At 31.3% G+C, this 25,067-nt stretch overlaps 1 protein-coding gene across 11 annotated transcripts in view; it reads right to left on the bottom strand.

The window, feature by feature from the left end:
• The window catches only part of LOC145268331 (FERM domain-containing protein 5-like), a 441,205-nt gene that overhangs the window by 20,139 nt on the left and 395,999 nt on the right, over positions 1–25,067 (bottom strand). For 7 of the 11 annotated variants that reach the window (XM_080123853.1, XM_080123836.1, XM_080123827.1 and 4 more), the window contains 5 exons: positions 24,040–24,078; positions 16,317–16,405; positions 12,007–12,084; positions 11,451–11,519; positions 5,149–5,237 (listed from right to left, as the gene is read on the bottom strand). In XM_080123853.1, the coding sequence (XP_079979979.1) occupies positions 5,149–5,237; positions 11,451–11,519; positions 12,007–12,084; positions 16,317–16,405; positions 24,040–24,078 (364 nt within the window). The remainder of the gene's footprint in view (positions 1–5,148; positions 5,238–11,450; positions 11,520–12,006; positions 12,085–16,316; positions 16,406–24,039; positions 24,079–25,067) is intronic. The other 4 variants (XM_080123914.1, XM_080123905.1, XM_080123887.1 and 1 more) reach the window with 1 other exon arrangement.

Genomic DNA, 25,067 nt, shown 5'->3' on the forward strand with positions numbered 1-25,067 from the left:
CAAATATCATTTTGCCTCCCCTTCAGTTTGCTAAAAAAATTACTGGCTGCAATAACTCCATGTGCTTCAATGGCAACATTTCCTTATTAGTATGTGATGTATTACCATGCCAATAATCCCCGATCTAACATATAGATAAAATAAAAGAACAGCATATATGTGGTGCGAGTTAGACGTAGAAGGACCAGTATCATGGTGTTGAAAATACAGGGGTTGGTAATTAAATACAGAGGCAATTGTAATTGACCATTATGTTGTAGATACTGATGCTGTGCTTGTAATGGATGCAATCATTTAACTTAGCAGAGGCATGATTAACAAAGATGGTGCAGTGAAGTTTGGTGGGGAATGTTGTGTGATTTGTATATGATCATAAATTACAAACAACAAAAATAGTAAAGGGGAATTTGTAGAATTAAAAATAAAGATTTCTGTTCAATGGTAAGAGATGGACCAGAAGAGAATTGCTGAAATTATCAATTTAGTCAGCCTACTAAAACCTTTCATTATAGAATTAGATTATCTCCCTTGTTCCCTATGGTATTGAAATTAGAGTTATCTGTCCCTAGTTCTTTTTCTGTTAATCTTTTGTAGAAGACTATCTTTTCCTAGTTTCTCTAATGTAAATAAAACTAAATGTAAATAATAATTTCTTTTTATACAGTTTGATTAATGTTGGAGAATCTTTGATGCCTATTCGATTTCAAAATATTTTACCTACATATGTTTCTACATTATTATATTGTGAGTTAACCAAATTATATTATTTTTTTTTCTTTCATTTTCCCATGAATCTGCTGGTCACAAATGTTATATGATAACCGACCGTTTCCTTTTATCTTTCCTTTTTCAATGCATCATATTCAGTGAGAATAATATATTCTCAACACGTCTGCAGAATACCCGTCTCAAGACAGATAAAATTAGTTCCTCAAACGGAAAAGTTTTGCGCCACTTTTATGTCACCTTAAGAGGAATTAAAATTCAACATATAATGATACTAAATCTTATGTTTAGAATCCTTATTCCAATTTTGATCACAATCTATTACATGATTTTTATTCTAGAAATTTTTAAAAATTTAAGGTTTAAAACTTGAAATTTTATAACCTTGGTGCAGGTTTTAATAAATTCTTTTAAACAATTTTTGGGGTATGGAGAGGTATGTAACAGAGATGCTGAGGTGTGTTATCAGCAGCAGCCGCATAACACGAATGCAAATCACCAAGCCAGTGTGTGATGTGACATCACGGCGGAGAAAGAGAAAGGAAGGAAAAAGCAGAAAAAAAAAAGACACCACATGGTGAGAAGACTGTCAAAGCGTGCCGGCGTGAAATGGATATGTGGCCACATGGTGGCATGAAAAATTTTTTAAAAACGTATTCAACACAGCAAAGTTTTGTGAACTACATGGCGATCTAAAAGAGTTTTAAGACAAAACGCCAAAGAAATTGTAATTTTCTAGAATATTTATTTATGGATATCATAATCCTTATTGTTAAAATTTCACATAAATTGAAGGCATCTAGATTTTTATGAAGGGCTTCCACCCCTTTTGCATAAAACTAACCCTAACCCAAATTTGAACCTCTTATGTTTAGCAGCTGTTTCCAAATTCATGATGACCATATTTTGATTATGTAGATTACTGTTCTCATCCTGAGTGTTATTTTCACAACGTTTCGGTTGATGTAACCTCCAATTTTCTTTAGGACTCCTTGTAAAACTCGGGAACCTTTCTGTTAAACTCGTGTAGTGGATAGAGTACTTCGTAAAATTAAGTTGTAAAGTTTCACTCTTCTGGAGGCTGAGGATTCAATCCACAATGTGGGCAGCACTCAAAATACAACTGCAAATTGTTTAGGACTTTTACCTAGTTGTGACTAATGGAATGAGAGCATGCTACCGCCATGGATTAAATAAAGGTTCTGTTCAAAATTCCATGCAACGCCAACAGAAAGATTCAAAAGTTCAACAAGATACACCTGAAGAAGGTTGGAGGTTACATTGACTAAAACGTAAAAATAACACTCAAGATGAGAATAGTAGTTCGAAGAATCGATATAATATTAATAATCAATCCTCATCTCAAAAATTCAGAAACAATGTCAATGATCAGGTAATTAGTTTAGGAGTGAATTCTGTCTGTACGAATATATAAACATATACACATATTTAATTTTATATAGAGAGAATTAATTAATATTGGGCTCGATTTATACGGATATTGTTATCATTTACCAGTTGATTTGGTATTGTTTGCTAATGTGTTGAAAAATTGGGGTTCAATCCTTGGATGTATCATACCAAAGATTTAAAAATGGTACTTGATGTCCCTTTGCTTAAACATTAAGCATCATAAAGCAGGGATCAAATGTAAGTAGAGTAATCCTAAGAAAAAAGTGGTGCCCTGTTTTTGAAGTTTTTCAATCTCCACTGACTTTGGTTGACCTCAAAATATTTTATAGATTTTATTCTTTGCCTTAATAAATTTTTTATTCATTAAAATTTTTTTTTTTTAATTATTGTTCTAAATATTAAATTTTTTGAACAATTGATCCAAATATCTTTCCATATAAGCAAAATTTAAGCTCTGCATTTTTATTATTATAAATAGTAATGCCATCATTTCTACAGGTGGGGGCCGTGGAAATTCCACAGTTGCATTTATCATCCATATTATATTGCTGCCATACTTAAAAATATTTCCATTCTATCCATACGATATTATTGTAGCACCTTTGTTCAAACTGAAACATACTTATCTATGTACTTTAGTTAACAGTTACAGAATATATCTGATAATGGGAGTGTCTATCACGCAAAACCCCTGTGGTAGTCTGTGGCATATTTCCATTCTATGCATGTCGAGCATGAATGAAGATCCCACAATATTATAATACCAGAACAGATACTACACTTTGAACTTTAGCCTGAAGGCAAAGAAAATGTATTTTAGTTCAAGTTTCACGTCTGATACAACAGCAACATCTGATGAAATTTAAAAAATTACCTTTTATGCATTGCGTCTTTGGTGATTCGGCGATTTGATCTATTTAAAAATGAGGAATGGATGATAGTGCACATTAAATTGTCACAGCATATTATTATATAGATTTCATTAAATTTTATTTTTGTTTCATTCAACTTTGAAGAAACCAAAAAACCGAAAATTTTCACTGGCATTAACTATTTACAAATCAGACATTTTTTTTCTCCCTACGTTATCATATTCAAACAAATGATATTCAGATATGAGAAAAAAAAAAAAAATAATTCAAAACAATTCAATGGATGCAAATAATTGTGTAATACTATAGTGGCCTCATTCCCCAACAAATAAAACCAGTGGGAGAGATTAGCTTAAAAATTGGGGAAAAAAAGCTCAAAACAGATTGATCCATTGAACTTCACAGGCAAAGTGATTCCCTGGAGAGTTAACCATTAACAGCGAGAGGGTCAAGATAAAGAATTTGAGTGCTTCTACACTATGAGAATGAAATTTTGCAGTCGATAAATGAAGTTTTCAGATAAAAAACAATGGTTTCTACTGATATTTTTGTCAATTCTAATAAATTGCAATGTTAGTTTCCAAATTATGCAGTCGAAATTACCTGAATTATTAAAAAAAACCAAATTTAATCGTGTTAGCAGGTGAAAAATTGCGGCCATCTTGTTTTTATAATATAAATTGAAATGAAAACATAGACAAGGGAAGTAACTCTAACCTCCAGTTACTACATCAATGATCTTCCAAATCACATCCTTAGATCATTCATAGACATTTATACTGACGACACTACCATCTATGGCAGCAGATCAAAGGCCATAAACAACCAAGTTGTCTCTGATTCTCTCTCCTCTGATCTTGAGCATGTGGTATAATAGGAAAAGAGGTGGCTGGTTACTTTTAATGCATCTAAAACCAAGCTTCTATCTTTACATCATCAATGCTCTGACCCCCAGCTGGCATCAATTGAAATGAATGGGTCTCGTCTTGAGGAGGCTCCATGTTTTGACAAGCTTCTGGGCTTGACCTCTACTTCTGATCTGAAATGGAACATGTACATTAAATCCGTTGCCAAGATTGCTGAAAAAAGGGTGGAATCCTATCGATCCAGAAGATATCTCACTGCTGATGCAATTCTCTACCTATATAAGAGCCAGGTACGCCCAAGGATGAATTACTGTTGCCACATCTGGGCAGGAGCTGCTAAAGAGACCTTATTTTGCCTTGCCAGAGTTCAAAATAGATTTTGTAGCCTAGTAGGGGATGCCCTTTTTTCTTCCTTGCAACCTCTATCTCACAGAAGAGACGTTAAACTGTTAAATAAAAGAAAGTTGACCAAAAGGTTCAGTAGTGTCTGTCCAGATCTATAATTTTGCATTTATGTGACAAAAAAAAAAATAGATAAAGAAAGACAAAGTCAGCATGCCGGACTCAGACATTTCAAGGAAAGAGATTTAGTATTTACACCTGTTGAGGCAATTACCTCCCTTGTATATATTTAATTTTAACATTAACTACAACTACTGTTGCCTGATTGTGTGCTCTCAAGCATCATGTGATGTAAAATTCGTGAAAATCTTGCTTCTAAGTATAATTTTAAACTTCATGACTTTGCTTCTTAGGTTATCTTTATGATCTACTTAACTGTTCTGTATACGTCTCTCCACGTTGTGTGTACCAAACTGAATCTTCCTCTGAGATCATTAATTAAAAGATCGAGAATACTTTGACAAAAATTTTGGCGCCACAAGAATCGTTTTGTGAGACTGTAAAATGCAATTTGGGGAATGAAAAAGTATCACAATGCTTTGTTGAGAAACAATTAAAATTTGACAGGAAAAACAGCTATAAAAAAAATTTTTTTTAAATATTTCCATATCAAGAAAAAGATTAACTACAATTCTTCATTTATATTCGACAGGGTATTAAATTGAATAATTTGATGACAGGAGCATAAATTGATGGTTGTAAAGAAATTCAAAGGGAGACAACTCTGAAAATGTGTGATATGTGCAAGTGAGAATAAAAAGTGATAATATAATAGCAAAGGAAAACAGAGTGTGTGATATATATATATATATATATATATATATATATATATATATTAGTTGGAGGATAAGGATTTGTGCCAAACTCACCTTCTTTGATGGCCAAGTCTCTTGGCAATGTGGTGTTACGTAAATTTTTGCTATCTTTTTTGTGACTAAAGTTGGGTAAAGATGAGGATCTGAAAAGAAAAAACTCAATATTTAATAGAATTAAATGCACACATACACATGTATAATACATTCCAGCAAGCGGACTCATAAAAATGAATTTAAAAAACTACTTCATGAATAAAGCTGGTAAACCAGCTGCAAGAGAGATACAGAAAATTATACATAAGTGGATGGTTAGAATCTTAAAAAAAAAATCTTTCGGTTGGAATCTTTGAAGGATGAATGGTTGGCATCTAGCAGAATATCTCATCCTCAGCAAAAACAAAAAGTAAAAAATGAAAATAGAAAATTACAACAAAAAATAAATAAAATTAAAAAAAAATAAAATTAAAAAAAAAATAAAATTAAAAAAAAAATAAAATTAGAAAAAAAAAACTGTGTAAACAAAAAAGACAAAAAGAAGACAAAAAAAAGAGATAAATATGAGGAAAACTGAAATTAGCACAAAAAAATTGTACCATACTAGCATCAATACATAATTCGCAAGTGTATTTTATACTTATCCAACTATATGGAGCTATATGCTAACCCAATATCTTGATAATGGGAAATATACATGATGCATAGCATGTGTTGGGGGTACAAAACTTTGGTATATAATGAGCTGATGAACTGCTTAGGTGATATAATTTATAATTAAAATCCAGTATATGCTTAAATATCAGCTATGGGCTGAAACAATTGTATGCAAATGTTGCCAATAAAACCCTAATGTTCTTGAAATGAACAATGAAATAAGTATCTATTCCTAGTAAAGCAGTACACAATAAAAATATTTATAGCTCTAGTATTATACTAAAAGAGCATTGTGTTATTCGCTTATATATTTGAATACTATTTCAATAATATATATATATATATATATATATATATATATATATATATATATATATGTGTGTGTGTGTGTGTGGAATTATGTTTTCTTTTCAATTATGTTTCACCCTTTATTCATACCAATCCTTAATAATGTAATAAAAGAGCGTATAACAAATAAATGACAAAAGTCTATATTCCAAGTTTCGTGATATTTTCTTTTTCAAAAAAACACAAAATGACATAATAAAAGAAAAAAAAAAAAAAACTTCTCTTCCAATTTTCATGTTTTGTAGTTATGCTCATATGAATTTTTTCTTTTAATGGGCTGATATTTGCTATTTCTTCTGATGAGTTAAGGGCAAAATAGATTCATTGATTGATATAATAATTAAATGAATGATTTTGTGCTACGAAACAGGTGCTGTCAAGAATTGTGAATGTCAATGTACTTAAAGGAATAAATTGTAAGATGGTCAACACCATCAAACTTGGAATATAGACTTTTGTCATTCATTTGTTTATATATATATATATATATATATACACACACAGTGCCGGCAAAAAGAAAGTCTGCACTTGTAAAATTATAGAAGAATAAAAGGCCAATCAAATGAGGTATAGTTTGTTTAAACAATTACATTAAATTTACCTTAAATTTGCAGTTTTTGAAAAAATTACAAATGCGGACTTTCTTTTTGGCGCCTGTGTATATATCTGTGCGTGTGTATCCATCACTTTTTGTTTCATTTTACTTCAGTCAAAATTCTCATAAATCAAAAGGCCCTAGGGCTAACACCACGTGATCTCTTCATGAGATAAATAGATATATGCACGTTCCATTGAAGCTCTTTACCTCTCAAACACAGAGTTAGCAAAGAAGTTGAGAACATAATTTTCCTCTCTGCAATTTGAACATTTAAATATGTTTTAGTATACCTTTCTTGCGGTCTCTCGGTATTACTCGATCCCAGAACAAGAATTCATCTAGTCTGGTGGAGTACCTAGCTTCATGCTGTTACTTGAGGTAATATCACTTGGAGAAGATGTACCATTTCTTGTAAAAGCCAGTATAGGTTAGCCATAGTGAGAAGATCCTATTTGGGCCACAAATACTACTCGTATGTGATTTTGAATATTTAGTCAGTGTTTACTTGTAAGGAAATGTATCAACATGCCAGGTTGTCCTGACAATCCCTGTACAGAAAGGCATTAGACACTAGAGAACAGTATCTAGCAGGCATTTGTGTGTGCATATATATATATATATATATATATATATATATATATATATATATATATACACACACACACATCACACACACACACTAGTAGTTCAGCTTGGCTTTGCTCAGGCCCTATGTACTGTTCATAACTTTATGTGCATATATATATTACAAAGTTTGACTCCTATCCAGGTAACCTACATCTTAAAATTTCAAGTGTTTAGACCCAAAATTGGCAGAGGAGTTTGGTAACGTCTGCAAAGGTCAACACTTTCAACTTTGACCTCTTGGCATCCAAACTTTTGACCAAAAATTGATTTATAAGTTTGCTGCATGTCTGAATACCCTTTATGTAAAATTTCAAATGTTTAGACCAAATTAGCTGAATAGTTTGCTAGAGACCACAAAGGTAAAATCTTTGGAACTCTGACCCCTTGGTTGCCAAATTTTCGGCCAAAATCTGATTAAAAAAGCTTGCCCTATGTCTGAATACACTCTATATAAAATTTCAAATGTTTAGACCAATAAGTGGCTGAGAAGTCAATTTTTTTTTTTAACTTTGACCCCAATTTTGACCCCTTAACATTTGTTTTTGGCTCAAATCAAATTAAAAAGTTTGATCCATGTCCAAGTAACCTACATCTAAAATTTCAAATGTTTATACTCAAAATTGGCAGAAGAGTTTGGTAGAGTTTTCAAAGGTCAAATTGTTGAACTTTGACCCCGTGAGAGCCAAATTGCTGGCCGAACACTGATAAAAAGATTCTCCCAAATCTCAATAGCCCTTATGTCAAATCTTGAGTCTGTAGACTAAAAATTGACAGAGTACTTTGGTAGGGAAATAGACACACACAATTTTACTTAATATATATATATATATATATATATATATATATATATATACTAGCTGTACCTGGCCACGTGTTGCTGTGGCTCAGTTTGTTAAAATGGAACACATTCCTCAAGAAAAATTGCATTTTGTTCGTTTACTTACTTTTATTATTTTTTGCAATTTTTTTTTTATCAATAAAAGTTGTTTTTTTTCCCCCAAAAAATTAATTTTTTACCATAAAATGTTAGGTGAAAGTTTTTTGTTTTTTTAAAGGAAAACTTGTACTTTTTTTTTAAAGAAATTTGGCAGTAAACGTTTCTTTTTGAAAACGGGATTTTTATTATAAAAAGAACAGATGAATGCTTTATATGAACATTGTAAATAGTTAGGTGAAAGTAGAGAAAAGTCTGTTTTTTTTTCTTTCAAGAGACTGTACAACTTATTTTTTTTCAACAGATGTTAAGAAAAACAGAAAACATACTTCCATCATTAATTATGCAAAAAAAATAAAGTGGAAAACTTTGTTATTAATGTTTGCTAAAAAATAAATACAGTAAACTTCGCTGAAGTGTTATAGCATATGCTGTATCTTAGAAAGTTGGTTCATGCTGACAATTAAATAAAATAAACATTTAAAAATTAGTAAAAATAAGTAAAATCATGAATGACGGCTCTTGGGGTGGGGGGCAAGTAAGTAGGAATAACACAATCATTTGTGTAAAATAATTAATATTCGAGAAATTGTAAACAATAACAAAAATACCTAATACCAAATGCAGTAAAATCCAAGTATCTTTATACGTACTGAAACTGTGTTTAAGTTATTTTTATTTCATTTCTTTTATTAAAAGTTGTCTTTCCAACAATTAACTGGTTGCATGTCGTTTAACCATTGGGGACTTCACTCTTGGAAAATTGTATAAAAAATCTATGATTATCATTAACTCTAAATTTGGGAGTGCAACTCAAACTTAGGGTTAGTGGTTGACAAGTCATTTGTTAGGTGTGTCAGAAATTTCGTGAAAAATATTGAATAATTCCATCCCGTTTTCCAAGCTTATAACTCCTCGAAAAATGTAATTCAAGCCCTAATTTTTTTTTTCAATTAAAGGAGCAAGGACCAAGATTTCATTAAAAAAAAAAAAAAAAAAAAAAAAAAAAAAAAAAACAAACAAACAACGGTTAAAAAAAAATTAAAAAAAGGTTTTAAACTTCGGACTTTACAGGTAAATTTCTAAAAAACACTACTTTTTTTGTTTCAAATTTGAATATATTATTTATTGATCTTTTATCTCCAATTTGTGATATATAACACTTTGGTGAGTAAATGAATTATTTACTTTTTAATAGACATTTCAAAATGGGAGGCGTGAATTAATTCGGCCCCCTGTCTTTCCAAGCTTATAACTACTCAAAAAATATAATTCAAACCCTAATTTTTTTTTTTAATTAAAGGAGCAAGGACCAAGGTTTCATTTAAAAAATAAAACACAAACAAACAAACAACGTGTTTAAAAAATAAAAAAAAAGGTTTTAAACTTCGGACTTTACAGGTAAATTTCTAAAAAACACTACTTTTTTTTGTTTTAAATTTGAATATATTATTTATTGATCTTTTAGCTTCAATTTGTGATATATAAAACTTTGGTGAGTAAATGGATTATTTACTTTTTAATAGACATTTGAAAATGGGGGGGGGGCTTGAATTAAAAAAAAAAACGTTTGTCTAAAATATATTCGGTATATTGGAAAGAGCATAAAATTTCACATTGGCCCTGAAAATATCGTAAAAATTGAATCAATAGAAAAATTTTGATAGATTTTTAAAGTTTAAAAATTGAAAATACTGAGCTCGTAAAATTCAATTAATTTCATTAGTTTTTTAAAAAATAATATTTCTATTACTTTTTATACAACTTTAATGGTTTATTTTGGAAGTATAATCCATAAAGAAAATAAACAACCCACTTTTAAAAGAGAATTTACGAGTTTTTATACTTTATTCGCAGTTTCGTGTTAGGGTTGTCAAAAATTCATACAAAAATTCTGATACACCTAGTCATTTAAGCCTCTTTTACTCCTTAAGCGGACATTTGTTTATTATTATTTTTTTTTATTCAGTGTGTAAAATCCACTTTGAACAACATATTTGGAAATTAGAAAAATAAAAAAAAACAAAAAAAAACTTTGTTTTAGCATGTTAAAAGTATTTAGGTGGGTAGATAATTAACTTCTACTGTATTTGGTATAAGTTTTTTTTTTTTTTTGCTGTTGTTTTTTGCTTTTTAGAATTTTTGACTAAGGGGGGGGGTGCTTAGATAGTATTTTAAACTAAACTACGGAGGTTGGAATGCACCCCCCTCTCTAAAGTGTACTTGGAAAAATCGATTTTATAGCGAGATTTAAGAGTGGTTAGCCGAAAATAAAGGTGGAAAACAAAACAAATAATCAATAAATAACTGTTACCAAAGACAATAAATGCTACTCTTTTTACTTACATGAATGAGTTTATTTTATGTTTTAAAGTATTTTCAAGCGCTTTTCTTTATTTTTTAATCTAAAATTGCGGGTGTGTGGGTGCGAAATATTTCCAGATTTTCTAGAATTCCCCGCTAGATTGCAAACGAAATCTCCAAATCTAGCGGGAAAACAGCTAAATCGGAAACATTGGTCATGTGACGGCAAACGGTGATAAATAATTTTCCATAAATAAAAAAAAAAATGGCCTATCGGTACAAAGAAAACCACCTATTTATTATAGAAAAATTAAGTATAATGTTATAATTAAAAAGAGATATATAGAAACCGCATGGGTACAGTAAACATCTTATACCAAAATGTCGAAGCAATCATTTATTTAGTTATTTAGATTATTAATTACGAACGAACCAAGAGTTACATTTATATGTATATATAGATTATGTATTTAAACAGAATTTTTTTTATTTAAGCAAATATGGTTAAACATAAGAAAATTTCCTTGCTTGATTATAACTTTTTTATTTAAAAACTTTTGATAATATTCTTTGTGCTAAAATCTCCCAAATTAATGAATGTTCTACAAGTATCACAATTAATTCTTTGTGGAATCATCGTTACAGCAAAAATTGGAAAAAAGAGAATAAAAAAAACACCAAAAACACAGCTGAGAACCTCACATGAAGTAATTAGATGTCAAACCAACAAACCTGTTAAGTTCCAGAAGAATGTTTAAATTCCAGGATGCTAAAATTAGAATCGCAAGATAAATTCTATTTATTTTAAACGTTTTAAAATATCATTACTCGTTACCCACAATAAATCTCATTATGTATAAAACGTTTGAGATAACTAATAATGTTCATACTCACCGCGCGAAAGCCGGCCCAGGGCGACTGATACCACCACTTGCAGCGATGGCTTCTGTTTGACATCGTCCGCTGAAAAAGAAAGAGTAAAAAGATCTTAAAATTCATCTTGTGGCATCAAGTATAGGAAGGATACAGCAGAAAATCAAATTAACAGATCGTTTTTTTTTTCGTTAAGTAAACTTTAAAGTTAGACAAATCTTGAAAAGTGATGGCAGTACAAGCCTCTGCTATCCCAAGATGCAGTGTTCTGATAACCCAACTTGATAAAGTTTATGAAACTATTTTATGGTAACATGTTCTTTAGAATAAAAAATAAAGCTAAATGAATTTAAAATATAAATCATTCATGAAACTGTAAACCTTCAGCTAACAATGTAAAAATGGGCCAAAATCTTATTGGGGGCTTTACATATTGTATGTAGTATTATTGGTGTTACTTCATGGAAACGCTGATGATTAAAAAGAAACTATTTGTCTTTAGCATTCTCTATGTGTTTTTATGCTACTGAGAAAAGAGTTTGTTTATGTGAGCTGTATTATGCAAAGAAACTCGTACCTAAAACGAAACTTGGAGCCTCGGGTAAGAAGGCTGCCCCCAGATCTTACTTTTGGAGCATTTGTTGATGAAGAGAGCCTGAAATAAGAAAACAAAAATATGCTTAAAATTGAATAAAACCACAAAAATATTATGTGTTTATATATATATATATATATATATATATATATATATATATATATATATATATATAAAGTGAAAGTCTCTGTGTGTGTACATTTCCCTATGCAATAACCGTCAATTTTAAGTCTACAGACTCGAAATTTGATATACAGGGTACTGAGATTTGGGAAAATCGATGTGATCGGTTTTTGGCCAGAAATTTGGCGATTAAGGGGTCCAAGTTCAACAATTTGACCTTTGAGAACTCTAGCAAACTCCTCCGACAATTTTGGGTCTACGCACTTGAAATTTTAGATATAGGTTCCTTGGACATAGATCTAACTTAACTTGATTTGAGCCCAAAACAATAAATTTTAAGGGGTCATAATAGGGGTCAAAGTTAAAAAAATTTACCTTTTTTTTCTTTTTTGCTCAGCATGCACCTCAAAACACCCAGGCAACGCCGGGCACCAATGCTATATATATATATATAATTTATTCATTTGTCTTTATCACAAACAGAAATAATGTGTGTGTGTGTGTGTGTATATATATATATATATATATATATATATATATATATACACACACACATACACGCAGTATTGGGCACAAGTGAAAATTGCATTCCAAGTAAAAACTATATAGTAAAAACAATATACTTATGTATCATGTAAATATAAGTATTCTTACCAATAATTCGGAAAATTATTGAGTAGAAATTTAATTAAAAATAAAAATCATTTCACGCATTTTGTTGATCGGTAATTCATTATTACTTGGTTAACAGACTGACTTACCTCCCCCTGATTTACAGGATTTCTTCTTTCATGGCAACTTGGCAAAACAGAAAACTGATTTTTATTTTTAATTAACATCCTACTCGATAATATTTCATAATATTTGATGCAAATACCGGTTTTTGCCTGTTATCTATGTAGAATATATGAATTTATTCATTTGTCTTTATCACAAGCAGAAATAATGTGTGTGTGTATATACTAGCAAAAGTACCCGTCATTGGGTTCAAAAACAGCCTACAGAAAATGGACTGATTTATGAAAGTATGATAGGTTATGAAAAGGAAGGGTTGTAAAGAGATAGCTTCGAATTTGAGGGTGTCAAAACCAAAGCAAAATATGATGAAAGTAAAAATAAAATAGATAAATCCCATAATTTATTATACCATACCTGTTAACACTGAAACACTTATCACAATATTCTGTGGATCTATATTAAAAAACCTTATTAAACTTTGTGACATATTTCCATTCTATGGGGGTCAGGTGTGAACGAACACCCCATAATTTTATTATACCATATTTCTTCAAACTGAAACATAATTATCAAAGTATACTTACGCAGATAGATATGAAAAGTCTTTATTAAAGTTTGTGCCTATTTCCATTCTATGGAGGCCAGGCGTGAACGCAGACCCCACAATTTTATTATATCATCCCTATTTAAGTTAAAACATACTTATCAAAGTATTCTTATGTACATCTATATCAAAAACACTTGTTAACGTTTTTTTTAAATTTTTTATTTCCATACTTTGTGGACCAGGCACGTATGCAGACCCCACAATTTTAATGAATCATCATTATGCCAGATCAAACATACCCATTCCTGTGTCTCGATACATCTTCTATCATTATATGTGATCAGTTTTCTATAATAGTCAACCATATAGGAGTCTATTCATGACCAGACACACAGACGTTCAGCTTTATATTATATTATATATATATATATATATATATATATATATATATATATTATACATTATATTTTAAAAACAAGACATACGCTGCTCCTCATTTGGGGGTACCAAATTAGTCAATAGGGAAAATTATTCCCAACTCGCATTAAGCCAAAAATGCACTTTCATATAAATAATTGAATTTATTCAAAAAGTATCGCAAACAAAAACAAACAATATCTCTCTCTTTCTCTCTCTATATATATATATATCTACATATGTGCAAAAGTTTTTCTACTTATCCCAAATATATTAACGTTAGAATAAGTTTTGCTTATTTAGCTCTATTATACAACATCTAAGTTGGAAATATTTTGCAACCACTCATAAGCGGCTTTGGATTTTGTTAATTTGCATATTTATTTCACAAACATGTTCTAATGAATTAATATTTTGTAATATACACTTGTAATTTTCATTTTTCATATTTTCTTAATTATACACAATTTTCTGTTAATAATAAAACGTTTGACATTGCTGGTATAATGACAACAGATACTACACTTTGATTTTTTTCCTAAATACCAAGAAACTACTAAAAATGTTTTTATGACTAAGCATTTTTAAATAAAAAAAATAAAAAATTATTGTTAAGATTTTTGTTCCTTAGAAGCGCTGGTTGAGTTTGAATAAAATAAAATAAAATACGTATTGTATACGTTTGAAGCCAAAACAACGCATTATTACAAAATAAACAAACATTTATTTTGTTTGAAATTTATATTGAAATTCATAAATATATTTCGAGGCAAAACTTCATCTTCAGTATGCCTTTCTTTCGTTTTTTTTTTTATTTTTTGCCATGTTGTCATGGAGCAGAAAAAAAAAAAACCTACCGTAAAAACAACAAACGGACTTCTACTTGCTGATTCTCTGCTCCAACAACAACATGGCAAAAAAAAAAAAAAAAAAAGGAAGACATACTGAAGATGAAGTTTTGCTTCAAAATATATTTATGAATTTCAATATGAATTTCAAACAAAATAAATGTCTGTTTATTTTGTAATAATGCGTTGTTTTGGCTTCAAACATATATAATAGGTATTTTATTATACAAAATATTATTGTATTATCTTTTAATGGATGTGAGTAATATAGTATCAGTTCTATTGTCATAAGTCCTTCCTCCCTGGAATTACCTCCTCTTTTTTTGAGGTGATTGTGCTCGATTGACAGTGCAGGATCTATTAGATTGGAGGCTCTATTTTAGACCCTGTCTAAGAGGGAGAGACTAGTGTTGGATGCACCATTCTAGATGTGGCAACAATACTCCATGCATGGGTCAATGGTGGCTTTATAAAGGTTATGGAATAAGAGACAACGCAATGGAGTTTCATTCTATATTAATAAACAACTTTGTCATCCTGGTTAGTAGCGTGTACAAACGGGTTAGTAGGTGGAAGTGTTCTTGTCTAAAGATAGATTTAATATATTGCTGGCTTGTTAAAGAGAGAATAGCTCAGTCCACACGTGCCTGCAGGAGAAAGAAAAAGCAGAGTCTTCAGTGTATTTAAGTGTGTGTGTCGGTGGATTGACGAAAGCAGTTCTGCAGCATGATAAACAAAGTTCGTTTGGGTACTGCACGTGGAAACAAATGGGAGTTAGAAGGTTGCCATGTTAGCTTGTTGTACTCCCGTTTGGCCTGGGACCAAAGACCCAGGTGAAGTCTGCTGCTCGGCAGGGCCAGGAGGAAAGAGACAGGGGTTTTGTGATTTCGCCTTTTATGTACTCAGTCACATGATTGAGAGCTGGCTTGTGATTGGACAAGCCAGAGAGAAAATGGATTTCAAATCTCGAGCCGCGAGAATTAGCTCCTGCCTATGATTGTAGCGAGTTTCGGCTGCTACAAGGTATAGGATATTCTCTTGTGTGAATAATTTTCTAACACAGTAAAGGGAATCCATCTTCTTTGCAACAGCCTTTTGCAAGGTCTTCGAATCTAATTCTCCAATTCATATTGTTTGTGCTTGTTAAGCTGAGGAGTTATAAGAAAGAACTCTCAGGTAAGGTGTTACTAGTCATGGCTATCGATGGTTGAGAAAATGTCTAGTAATTGTTAAAGGAAAGAAGCTTAGTCTTAGTAGCATCAAGTGTTAAATATGCCTGGATAGCCTTGCTGGTATTCCTCGGTAGAGGTGCTACAAATAAGAGAATGCCAAGCTTGGAAGGGTAGACTTTCTAGAAATACACAAGACCAAAGCTATATCTCAGCCAACATGGAAAACGTCATCTCAACAATGGCCTATGGGGGTCGACAGAAAACCTCCGGCAAGAATCTATTCTAGGCATGGCCATGATTACGTACAAATTCTCTAAATAAAATAAAATAAAAATCCCACATTGAAATATGCATTTGCATTTGTCAAGTCATTTATAGAAATTTGTAAAAATAACGGTCAAAATAATTGTCTGTATAAAGTTTGAACAGTGGAGAGGTGATGCTTACGTAAAGAAAAATTGTTGTTCAACAGCGCATCGCCACAGGTACTTGCAGGCACTTGTAGTTGGGCATTTGTAGCCAATCGGTTGATGTTTCTGAAATGAGTAACAAAAAAAAAAAAAAAAGAAAGAAATAACTAAAGTTTTATTTCCTACTTTTTTTTTTCATTTCACTAAGTTAACCATAATTCACACAACATATATATTTTTTAAATAAATATCAACAATTTTTATTCCTCTAAACACTAGTGTTTCATGTTTATGCAATCATCAGTGTAGAAAATGATAATTACTGCTGGTTGGGAAAGTCTAACCCAGTCACAAAGCCAGCCTTGACTTTGTAAACTAGATTCTTTTCTCCATGCCACCAGCAATTAACACATGAATGGAAGGAAATTAAGTACCGATGAATGCCATTCCAGTGGGCGTTCACAGTAAACAGTCATGAGAGTATTCAATGACCAAAAGTCAGAATGGTGCATTTTTGCTTAAGTTGACTGCTTTTTTTCTTAATTCCCTAAACAGGGCTTAATTTTAATTTGTTAAAGGGGCTTTTAAACTATAAAATATTTGAAATAAATATTAACAATTTTCCTACCCACAGAAATATATATATTAGTTTAAAATTGCTCCTTGAACGATGTTGCTATCTTACCTTTGTATGTCAATTTCTACCTTTACCTAGCTCATAATAATTTAATCATAAGAGGTGGAGGAAGATAGAATCACATTAAGACAAACCTAAAAATAACCCCACCACGAGCATTCAATCCCCTGGACTTTATTTTTATTCTTTGCATCATCGGGGAAGTTTTGTCATCTTTCAACGTAGCTATGCTCAATGTTCTGTTTTTTTATTGTTGTGGATGTTTTTTTTTTAAAACAAAATATATAGGTTATATCTTAACATATACGGGAGTCGTTCCAAAAGTAGTGTCCCCTATTTTTTTTTTTTTCTGCCCGAATGAATCAGAGGGGATTGCAAATTGCATCGTTATTATAACTGAACTAAGTTTCATCTCTCTGTTGCAGATATTGACAGTGAAATCTAAGAAAGCAACCTCTGCTACAGACACATGTCAGAAGCAGAGATGCATCACTGAATTTCTCCATGCAGAAAAAATTGAACCCATTAACATTCACCGGTACCTGTTTAAAGTTCATGAAATTGATGCAGTTGATATCAGCACAGTTACGAGACGGGTTCATTAATTTCAGAATGATAACAGAGATGTGAGTGAGGAAACACACGCCTGATGCCCATGCACAGCCACCGTCTCAGAAAACACTATGCACCTCGACCAACTCATCCTGTTGATCGGTGAATAACAGTGAATGAAATGCGTGTAGATTTGAATGAGGGTGCCGTTGCATTGGAAAAGATGTTGATACAAAAAAGGGTTGTGCTAGGTGGGTTCCACAAATGCTCACGCAGAATCGAAAGGACCACTAACGGGATGGTTATCAGGACTTGTTGAATCAGTACGAAACCGAAGGTGATGGATTCTTGGATTGCATCATCACTGGTGATGAGATATGGTGTCATCACCACAAGCTGGAGTCAATGGAATGGCACCGCTCACACTACCCAGCAAAGAAGAAGTTCAAGATGCAGACATCTGCAAGCAAAGTGATGTGCATAGTCGTTTGGGATAGGAAAGATGTCATTCTCCTGGAGTTTTTTAAACTGGAGTTAAACTGTCAACTCTCATCATTATGCTGACAAAAGGGCCCGGATTGCCTGTGTAAAGCCAAAAAAGGAAGTATCCCATTTGCATCATGACAACGCCAGACCACACAAGTTTGAAAACCACGGAATGTGTGACAAAATTCAGCTGGACGGTGCTATCTCACCCATCATATAGTCCAGACATGGCACTGTCAGACTTGTTTGGACCTCTGAAAGACGCATTACATGAACAGCATTTTCCCAACAACAAAGATGTAATCGCAACCATGAAAAAAATTAACCACCTTAGCAAGTGCTAACTTTTACAACCGAGGCATCAAGGCTTTCATTCATCTCTGGCAAAAGTGCATTGAGAATAGTGGTGACTACGTAGAAAAATAAATTCTGGAGCACAAAAGGTTGCCAGTTTTAATGGTACCACTTCCGTCTTTGTTGCTCTACAATTTTTTGAGTTACAAAAATAGGAGGCTTTATTTTTGGAATGATTCTTTCTTGCATGACAAAGCGTGCTCTGGACGCCCATGCACAGACAGCGTTTATCACTGGAAAAAATATATCGTGTATGGTCGTGACTATGTAGAAATATGAATTCTGGAGCCCAAAAGGTCACTTATTTTAATTGTACCACTCCCATCTTTGTAGCTCTTCAACTTTTTGAGTTAAAAAATAGGAGGCATTACTTTTAGAACATTTTGTATATTCAAATCAAACTTTTAAAAACCTATAAAACAAAAATAAAAACATTACAAGAAAATAATATTAATGAAAAATCATACAATTAAGAAAGCATAGAGAAAATGAAGAAATTATTACTTTAGCAAAAAAAAATTTCAACTTTGTTTTTGTTTTTTCTTATTATAATATTTGGAATAAATGTTTAGTTATCTTGCTAGACTATAGTTCAGCATACAAAACACTACAAGTAGAATGACCAATGATAATCAAGCTCTGGTCATTTTAAAAATAACTAGTTTGCTATAAGCAATATTTTTACATTTTTTATTTTACTGCAAGGCAGCCATCTTGAAATAAATCAAAGCTAAAGCAAATTTGATAGTTTCATATTTGCCAAACTATAAATTGTCCACCCTTTTATGCCATTATGTCATGTTTTTTACTCATTCAAATATGGGAAGAAAATTCAAGAACATTGTATTAAAAAAAAAAAAAAGTTGACAGAATAAATGATGTCACAAGAATGGAAGAATAAAACAATGATTTAGATATAGCAAAATTTTTTATATAACTTAAAGAGAGATATGAAAAGAAGAAGGAAGTTCGTTGTGGATTTAACTTTTAATTTTCATACTAGTAATAGTTCTTATAGTTCCATATGGTGGGTGGCCCCTGTGGATTTTAAAGACTTTGAATAGGGGAATTTTAGATCAGCCATGTGATTCACTGTAAAACATGCCAGAAAGATGGGCTCCATAGAGCCAGCAGTTTCTGTGACTGCTTCTGCTGAGTATGGAGGGGAAAAAAGGCCGAAAATCTGAAAAGCACACCCATATGGGTATGCGGCTGATTTGCTAAACAGGGAACATTCGTTCAGACATTTGCTAATGCAGATATTTATTAATTAGACATTTGCTAAATAGCAACCTGTGATTGGTTGCTTTTCATCCAATCACTGTGCCTGTAAATATGACTATTATAATAATTTCTGTGAATGTTATCATTAAATGTTAAAATATCTTTAGATATAAACATATAGCAGGGGCTACATATAGTGGTTATTTTTAAAGGCCATAAATCCAATATATTTTCCCCATTAATAATCTTGTATTAACAAAGCTGCAAACAAATTAAAGCTGGCCACGCAGAGCTTGCAAGCATAAAAATAAAAAGAAACAATAAGTTACCAGTCGTCGTCTGAAATTATTAATACTTTGAAATAAAAGATTGCCACAAAAGAATAGTTAAGTCAAGAAAAAAAAAAAAATAAATAATAAAAAAATAAAACAAACAAAAATCCTGAATTTTCAAAAAGAGAAACCTTAGAACCAGTGTTGGTGCTTGTGTTTATGCTTCCTTTACTAAATAAATATGTATTAAATATAGGAATTTAACTCTGACAATATATGATGTATCCCACCACTTTCTTGTTATTAACATACTTAAAGTTGCAAAGTCAGAGGTTTTGAAAAGAGTTGCAGTTAGACTTGTAAGGATGTTAGGAGTCGGAATTTTAAATATATGAAGCACCAACAGTATGAATATTGGCAGACTTTAAAATAAGTAGCCAGAATTGGCTATTTTGGAGTACGAATTTTGAGTCTTTGTTGTAAGAACATGCTTCCTGGCCAGAAACATTTCTGGCACATTAACCTATTGGCAATTAGACCATCTGGAAAACTATCCTAATATGTTCATACTGTCATTGGTTTCAGTCAGTAGTTCTTTCAAAGAGAAGCTAATAAAACATAAATTAACTGCTATTTTAACTTCAACTATTTCATCCATTTTATATTTTTTATATGTTGATGTAAGCAAGGAATGTAATAGAACGATGGCTGGCTGAAATGCAACATTGCAGGGCCATATATTCAAGCTACACCAGCAAGTGCGGGACACTTTCTTAGGAGGGAGTAGTTTGTCACAGGAGATATTCCCTTTCAGTCAATTCTCTTTGAACAATCACAGGGCACAATTTTGGTAGGATAAAGGCAACAAGCCTTTTCTCCTATTTTTGAATTAGTCATAGAATGCATTTCATGTTAAAAGTTGTGTTTGTTTTGTTTTTTAATTAAGCTGCTCTCATGCACCTTATTCAATGTTTTCTTTCAGCTTATCTGTCCAACATTCTTCAAACAAGAACTATTAAATTGACTTGATTTTGCAAACAAATTACTTCACAACCTTATGACCACAAGCAGTTAGTTTATTCATCTCTCTCCTAGGACATTAAGATCTGACACAAGATTGGAAAGTGTAGATTAAAAACCTAGCGACCAAAAGGTTGGGCATTCTGGTATGTGAAAATACGTCAGCATTCCTCAGGGCATCTCAGGCAACAATAAACTAACTTCTCCAAGCATGAGATGGTAAAGCCTGGAAGAGTTACCATCGTAGAATCACACAGAACCCTATCTTAGCTAAACAGAGGACAGCCAGAAGATTCCACAATGGTCCACCCTCCGTTGGACGTATCCTCATCTCATATAAAATTTGTGCCTCTGACTAAGTAATTGTCCGGTATTTATTCTAACTTTGCAACTCAGCTTTGAATTTCTCAAAGATTTTGAAATAAATTTAATAATGCCATTATAATAATTGATAACACTTTTTGATTTGTGCAGATTTTAGAATGAGGAATTCTTATTTACAGTCAGACAGCTATTATCTCCATCTTTATTTCAGTCATTTTAATCTTCTTCAGGTGTTTATCAAAATTGATAACATTCTAAGAATATTGCATCTATTTTTGGATTGAGAGTGTCTGCTGACATTTTTGTAGAGATGCAGGAATCTGGAACTAATTCTACTTTAATATCATTGTTTGATCAATTTTTGGGTGTTGTTTGTGTGTGATTAACCATTGGAATGTTTTCTGAAATCAATTGAAAACAAAAACAAATGGGTTTAATGAAATATTCAAAACGATTTATCATGGCTTTCATATTTTGTCAAAAAAATGGAAGTCGGTTTATATAAGAAACATGGCTGTCTCATACCAAAAAACAGAGTTGTGTTCTTTCTTTCATTCTGTAAGAAAAAAACATGCGGTTTGATGTTATAAGTTGGTGAACATATATGGAAGAAAACAAAGATAGCCTGCATGCTGCCCAGAATGAAACATGATAGAATTTTAGTAGCAAAAGTTAGCTGCACAATGAAGTGTAGAAAAGATATATCAATGATAATTCACTTTATAGGCTAAGCAAATATCAATGCTATCAAAGCAATATCTGAATGTCAACATATTTAACGTTAATTTATTTATTTTTTTTTTCCTAATTAGGAATAAACACAGATGTCATAAAAGCAACAGGCCATTTTATTTTAATGTTACTTATGATCAAATGGATCAGTTTTAATTATACAGGGTATCTCAAAAAATGTACTCACACTTCGAACGACCATAAAACCTTTATGAACATAGAGTGAAATGGAATATCTTCAAATACACAGAAGGCAAATGTAATCAAAGAATCATGTTTGCAAATTCATGACCATTATTGTCCAGACGTAACAGCAATTAAAATGCGAGTACATTCTTTGAGACACCCTGTATTCAAATATAAATATTCAAATGAAACTGGGATGAAATCTATGAAATGTTATATGAGTTTCCAGCAGTTTTTATTGAATAATTTGAAAAGGGATCAACTTGTTTTTTCTATAAATATTATTGAAAGCCTTGGTAATGCAAATTTAAAATGAAATGAACTCGAATGTTTGCAGTTATATTTTTCCCAAAATTTTCAGAGAAATCTTTTCATTAAGAATTGTTATTGGAACCTCATTTTGTTTGTTTTTCTGTCCTTTTATTGAATATTTCCAGCCTAATCGTGAGATATTAATTCAACTTTTTAAATATATATATTAAAATAAGAGAGAAAATATTACAAATAACTGTATTTTATCAGTTATTTTTTAAAATTTTTATTGAACTGATGAAATAAAGTTATTTGTAACTTTTATCCCTTATCTTTTATTTTAATATATTATTTCAATATATTAATAGCTTCTCTTAACCGTGTTGAGCTTTTGTATCTTGATTAATTGTTAAAGATCATATATATATATTATATATAATGTTAAGGTATCCACCTATGTTTCTAGAATTGTAATTACAAATTTATAAGGGGTTTAGGAAGCATAAAAACGATGTTTTTATATTTAATATTTTATTTAAATGTAGCAAAATAAAATTGAAAGGCATTGGAAAAAAACTGGAAATTTGTTTTGGGGCTGCGTTCATTCCTTGCAACAATATTCGAAAGATCTCACATGAATTATTTTTTACCATTTGTAAAAAAAGAATGTTGTACTTTTTTTTATTTTTTAAATTTGTAACACATTAGCGTTAATTCCAACTGCCAACAAACAAGATGCAACTGATTTCAACATGTTTACAAATGTTTCATATATATATATATATATGAAACAAGAAATGTGGAAATGATGAAAAATAAAATTGGAAAATTTACAAAACGTATTAAGTCATCAAGTGTTCAAGCAAGTAAAATTAAAAACTGACCCTTAATGGTTTTTCAGTGATATACTCTTCTCATCAGAGAAAGAAAACCAATAAAATACCAAATTACAGGTTAGCATAAATTTGAAAAATTGCAAGCAAAATAATTTTTTACCATCTGTTTAAAGAAAATTTTTCAAGGAAATTTTCAAATTTGATAGAAAAACATTATATCAACGCAGATAATAAAAGAAGCCATTTTAAAATGGTGGAATAAAAATTGAGCAGTAAGATGCAAGAATCCAATAGCATGCCAATAGTCTGTGAACAGTGAAATAATTGATTATAATAAATTTCAATTCATCTATTGAACTATTCATATACTGACCTATTGTCGGATTTTGATTTTATTGGAATCATTCAAGTCATTATTTATGAATTTCTAGATTTGGATCTATTGCATTCAGTCATTTCACTATTCACAGACTATTGGAATTGAATCCTAGCATTGTATATAAATTTGAAAAATATTACTTCTTATAGAAGGATTTACAAGAGATTTAAGAGTTTTTACTTAGATTTGAGAGTTAATATGTATCTTATCTCTTTCTAAAGGAAGAAAAAAAAAACAGCCACATCTCAATAACTCAATAATAATTACTTTCTTTTTACTTTTTCTTTACCATATTAAGAAACAAGACATTCAGGTAAGGCATTGATATCTGATTTAGTAATGAGAGCTGTCTAGCTTGGAAGCAATGCAAGTCCAAATAGTGAGAAGAAAAAAAAAAAAAAAATTTTGTACCCTATGGACCCATATGTAAAAAAAAAAAGAAAAAAAAAAAGTATTTGTATATATTTAAAAGATATATATTAAAAGTAAAAGTTCTGTGGCTTTACCATGTCTGTGCCAGTGCACAAATATTTGTTGCGGATTGTCTACAACAGAAATAAATAGATAGCAAGTTTAGTTAGTCAAATAGAGAAGCTTGAAACGGATGACGATGATATGTGGATGATGATTCAAAATGGTGGATCGGTAGGTGTCACAAATTCAATGAGCTAGAAAGCAACACACAAGGGAGACAACTTTTACAAAGAATACTTCACTTTGTATTATTTGGATTATTCAGAATACAGCTCTCATCTTGAGTGTTATTTTGATAACGTATCGACTGATGTAACTGCTGACCTTCAGATATATCTTGTTGATTTCGGGAATCTGCACAGAATTTTAAATGAAACTCTTTATTTAATTCACATAGGTAGCTTGCTATCACTATCAGGCAAGACTAGCTAGAAGTTATAAGTAAGTCGATATTGTGTTTTAATATTGCCTGGACTGAAGATTGAACCTCCAACTCTTACAAAAGTGTCACTTACAGCTGAATTTTATCTGTTATGCCATAGGTACTTGTGAAAATAGCACTCAAGATGAGAACAGTAATCCAAATAATAGAAGTTATCAATCCTCATCTAAAAAATTCAGAAAAATAATTCCTTCGTTTTCATCTCTGTAAAACAGGTTCCTTTTACTTCCTGATAAATCTTTAGTTTTAGTTCACTTATGAGGTTGCAAGTTCAGATCACGTCAAGGTCACCATTTATAAGAGAATCTTAAAGATTGTTAAAACCAACTCCTATAATATTTTTTTTAATAACTAAAATGGTTGTCACGCAAAAGGAAAAAAAGCCAACCTTTTTTATGAACAAACAATGATAAACAAAGATAGTTTATCTATACTGTTGGGTATAGGTTAGTTAAAGTCAAAACAGTGTCAAAGTTCTTTGTCTGCCAAAAGTCTATGAGCAGTTTATCTTCAGGTGAAGATAGCCAAGTCTTGAGGGCCAAGTGGACAAAAGCAGGAGAGAGGGGGGGGCGTCCTTTTTCGTTGCTTCTAGGAAACTATGATTGCTGCATGTATTCC

Source organism: Euprymna scolopes, chromosome 4 (genome assembly GCF_053919585.1).
Source record: "Euprymna scolopes isolate OS-2025 chromosome 4, ASM5391958v1, whole genome shotgun sequence".
NCBI lineage: Eukaryota > Metazoa > Mollusca > Cephalopoda > Sepiida > Sepiolidae > Euprymna > Euprymna scolopes.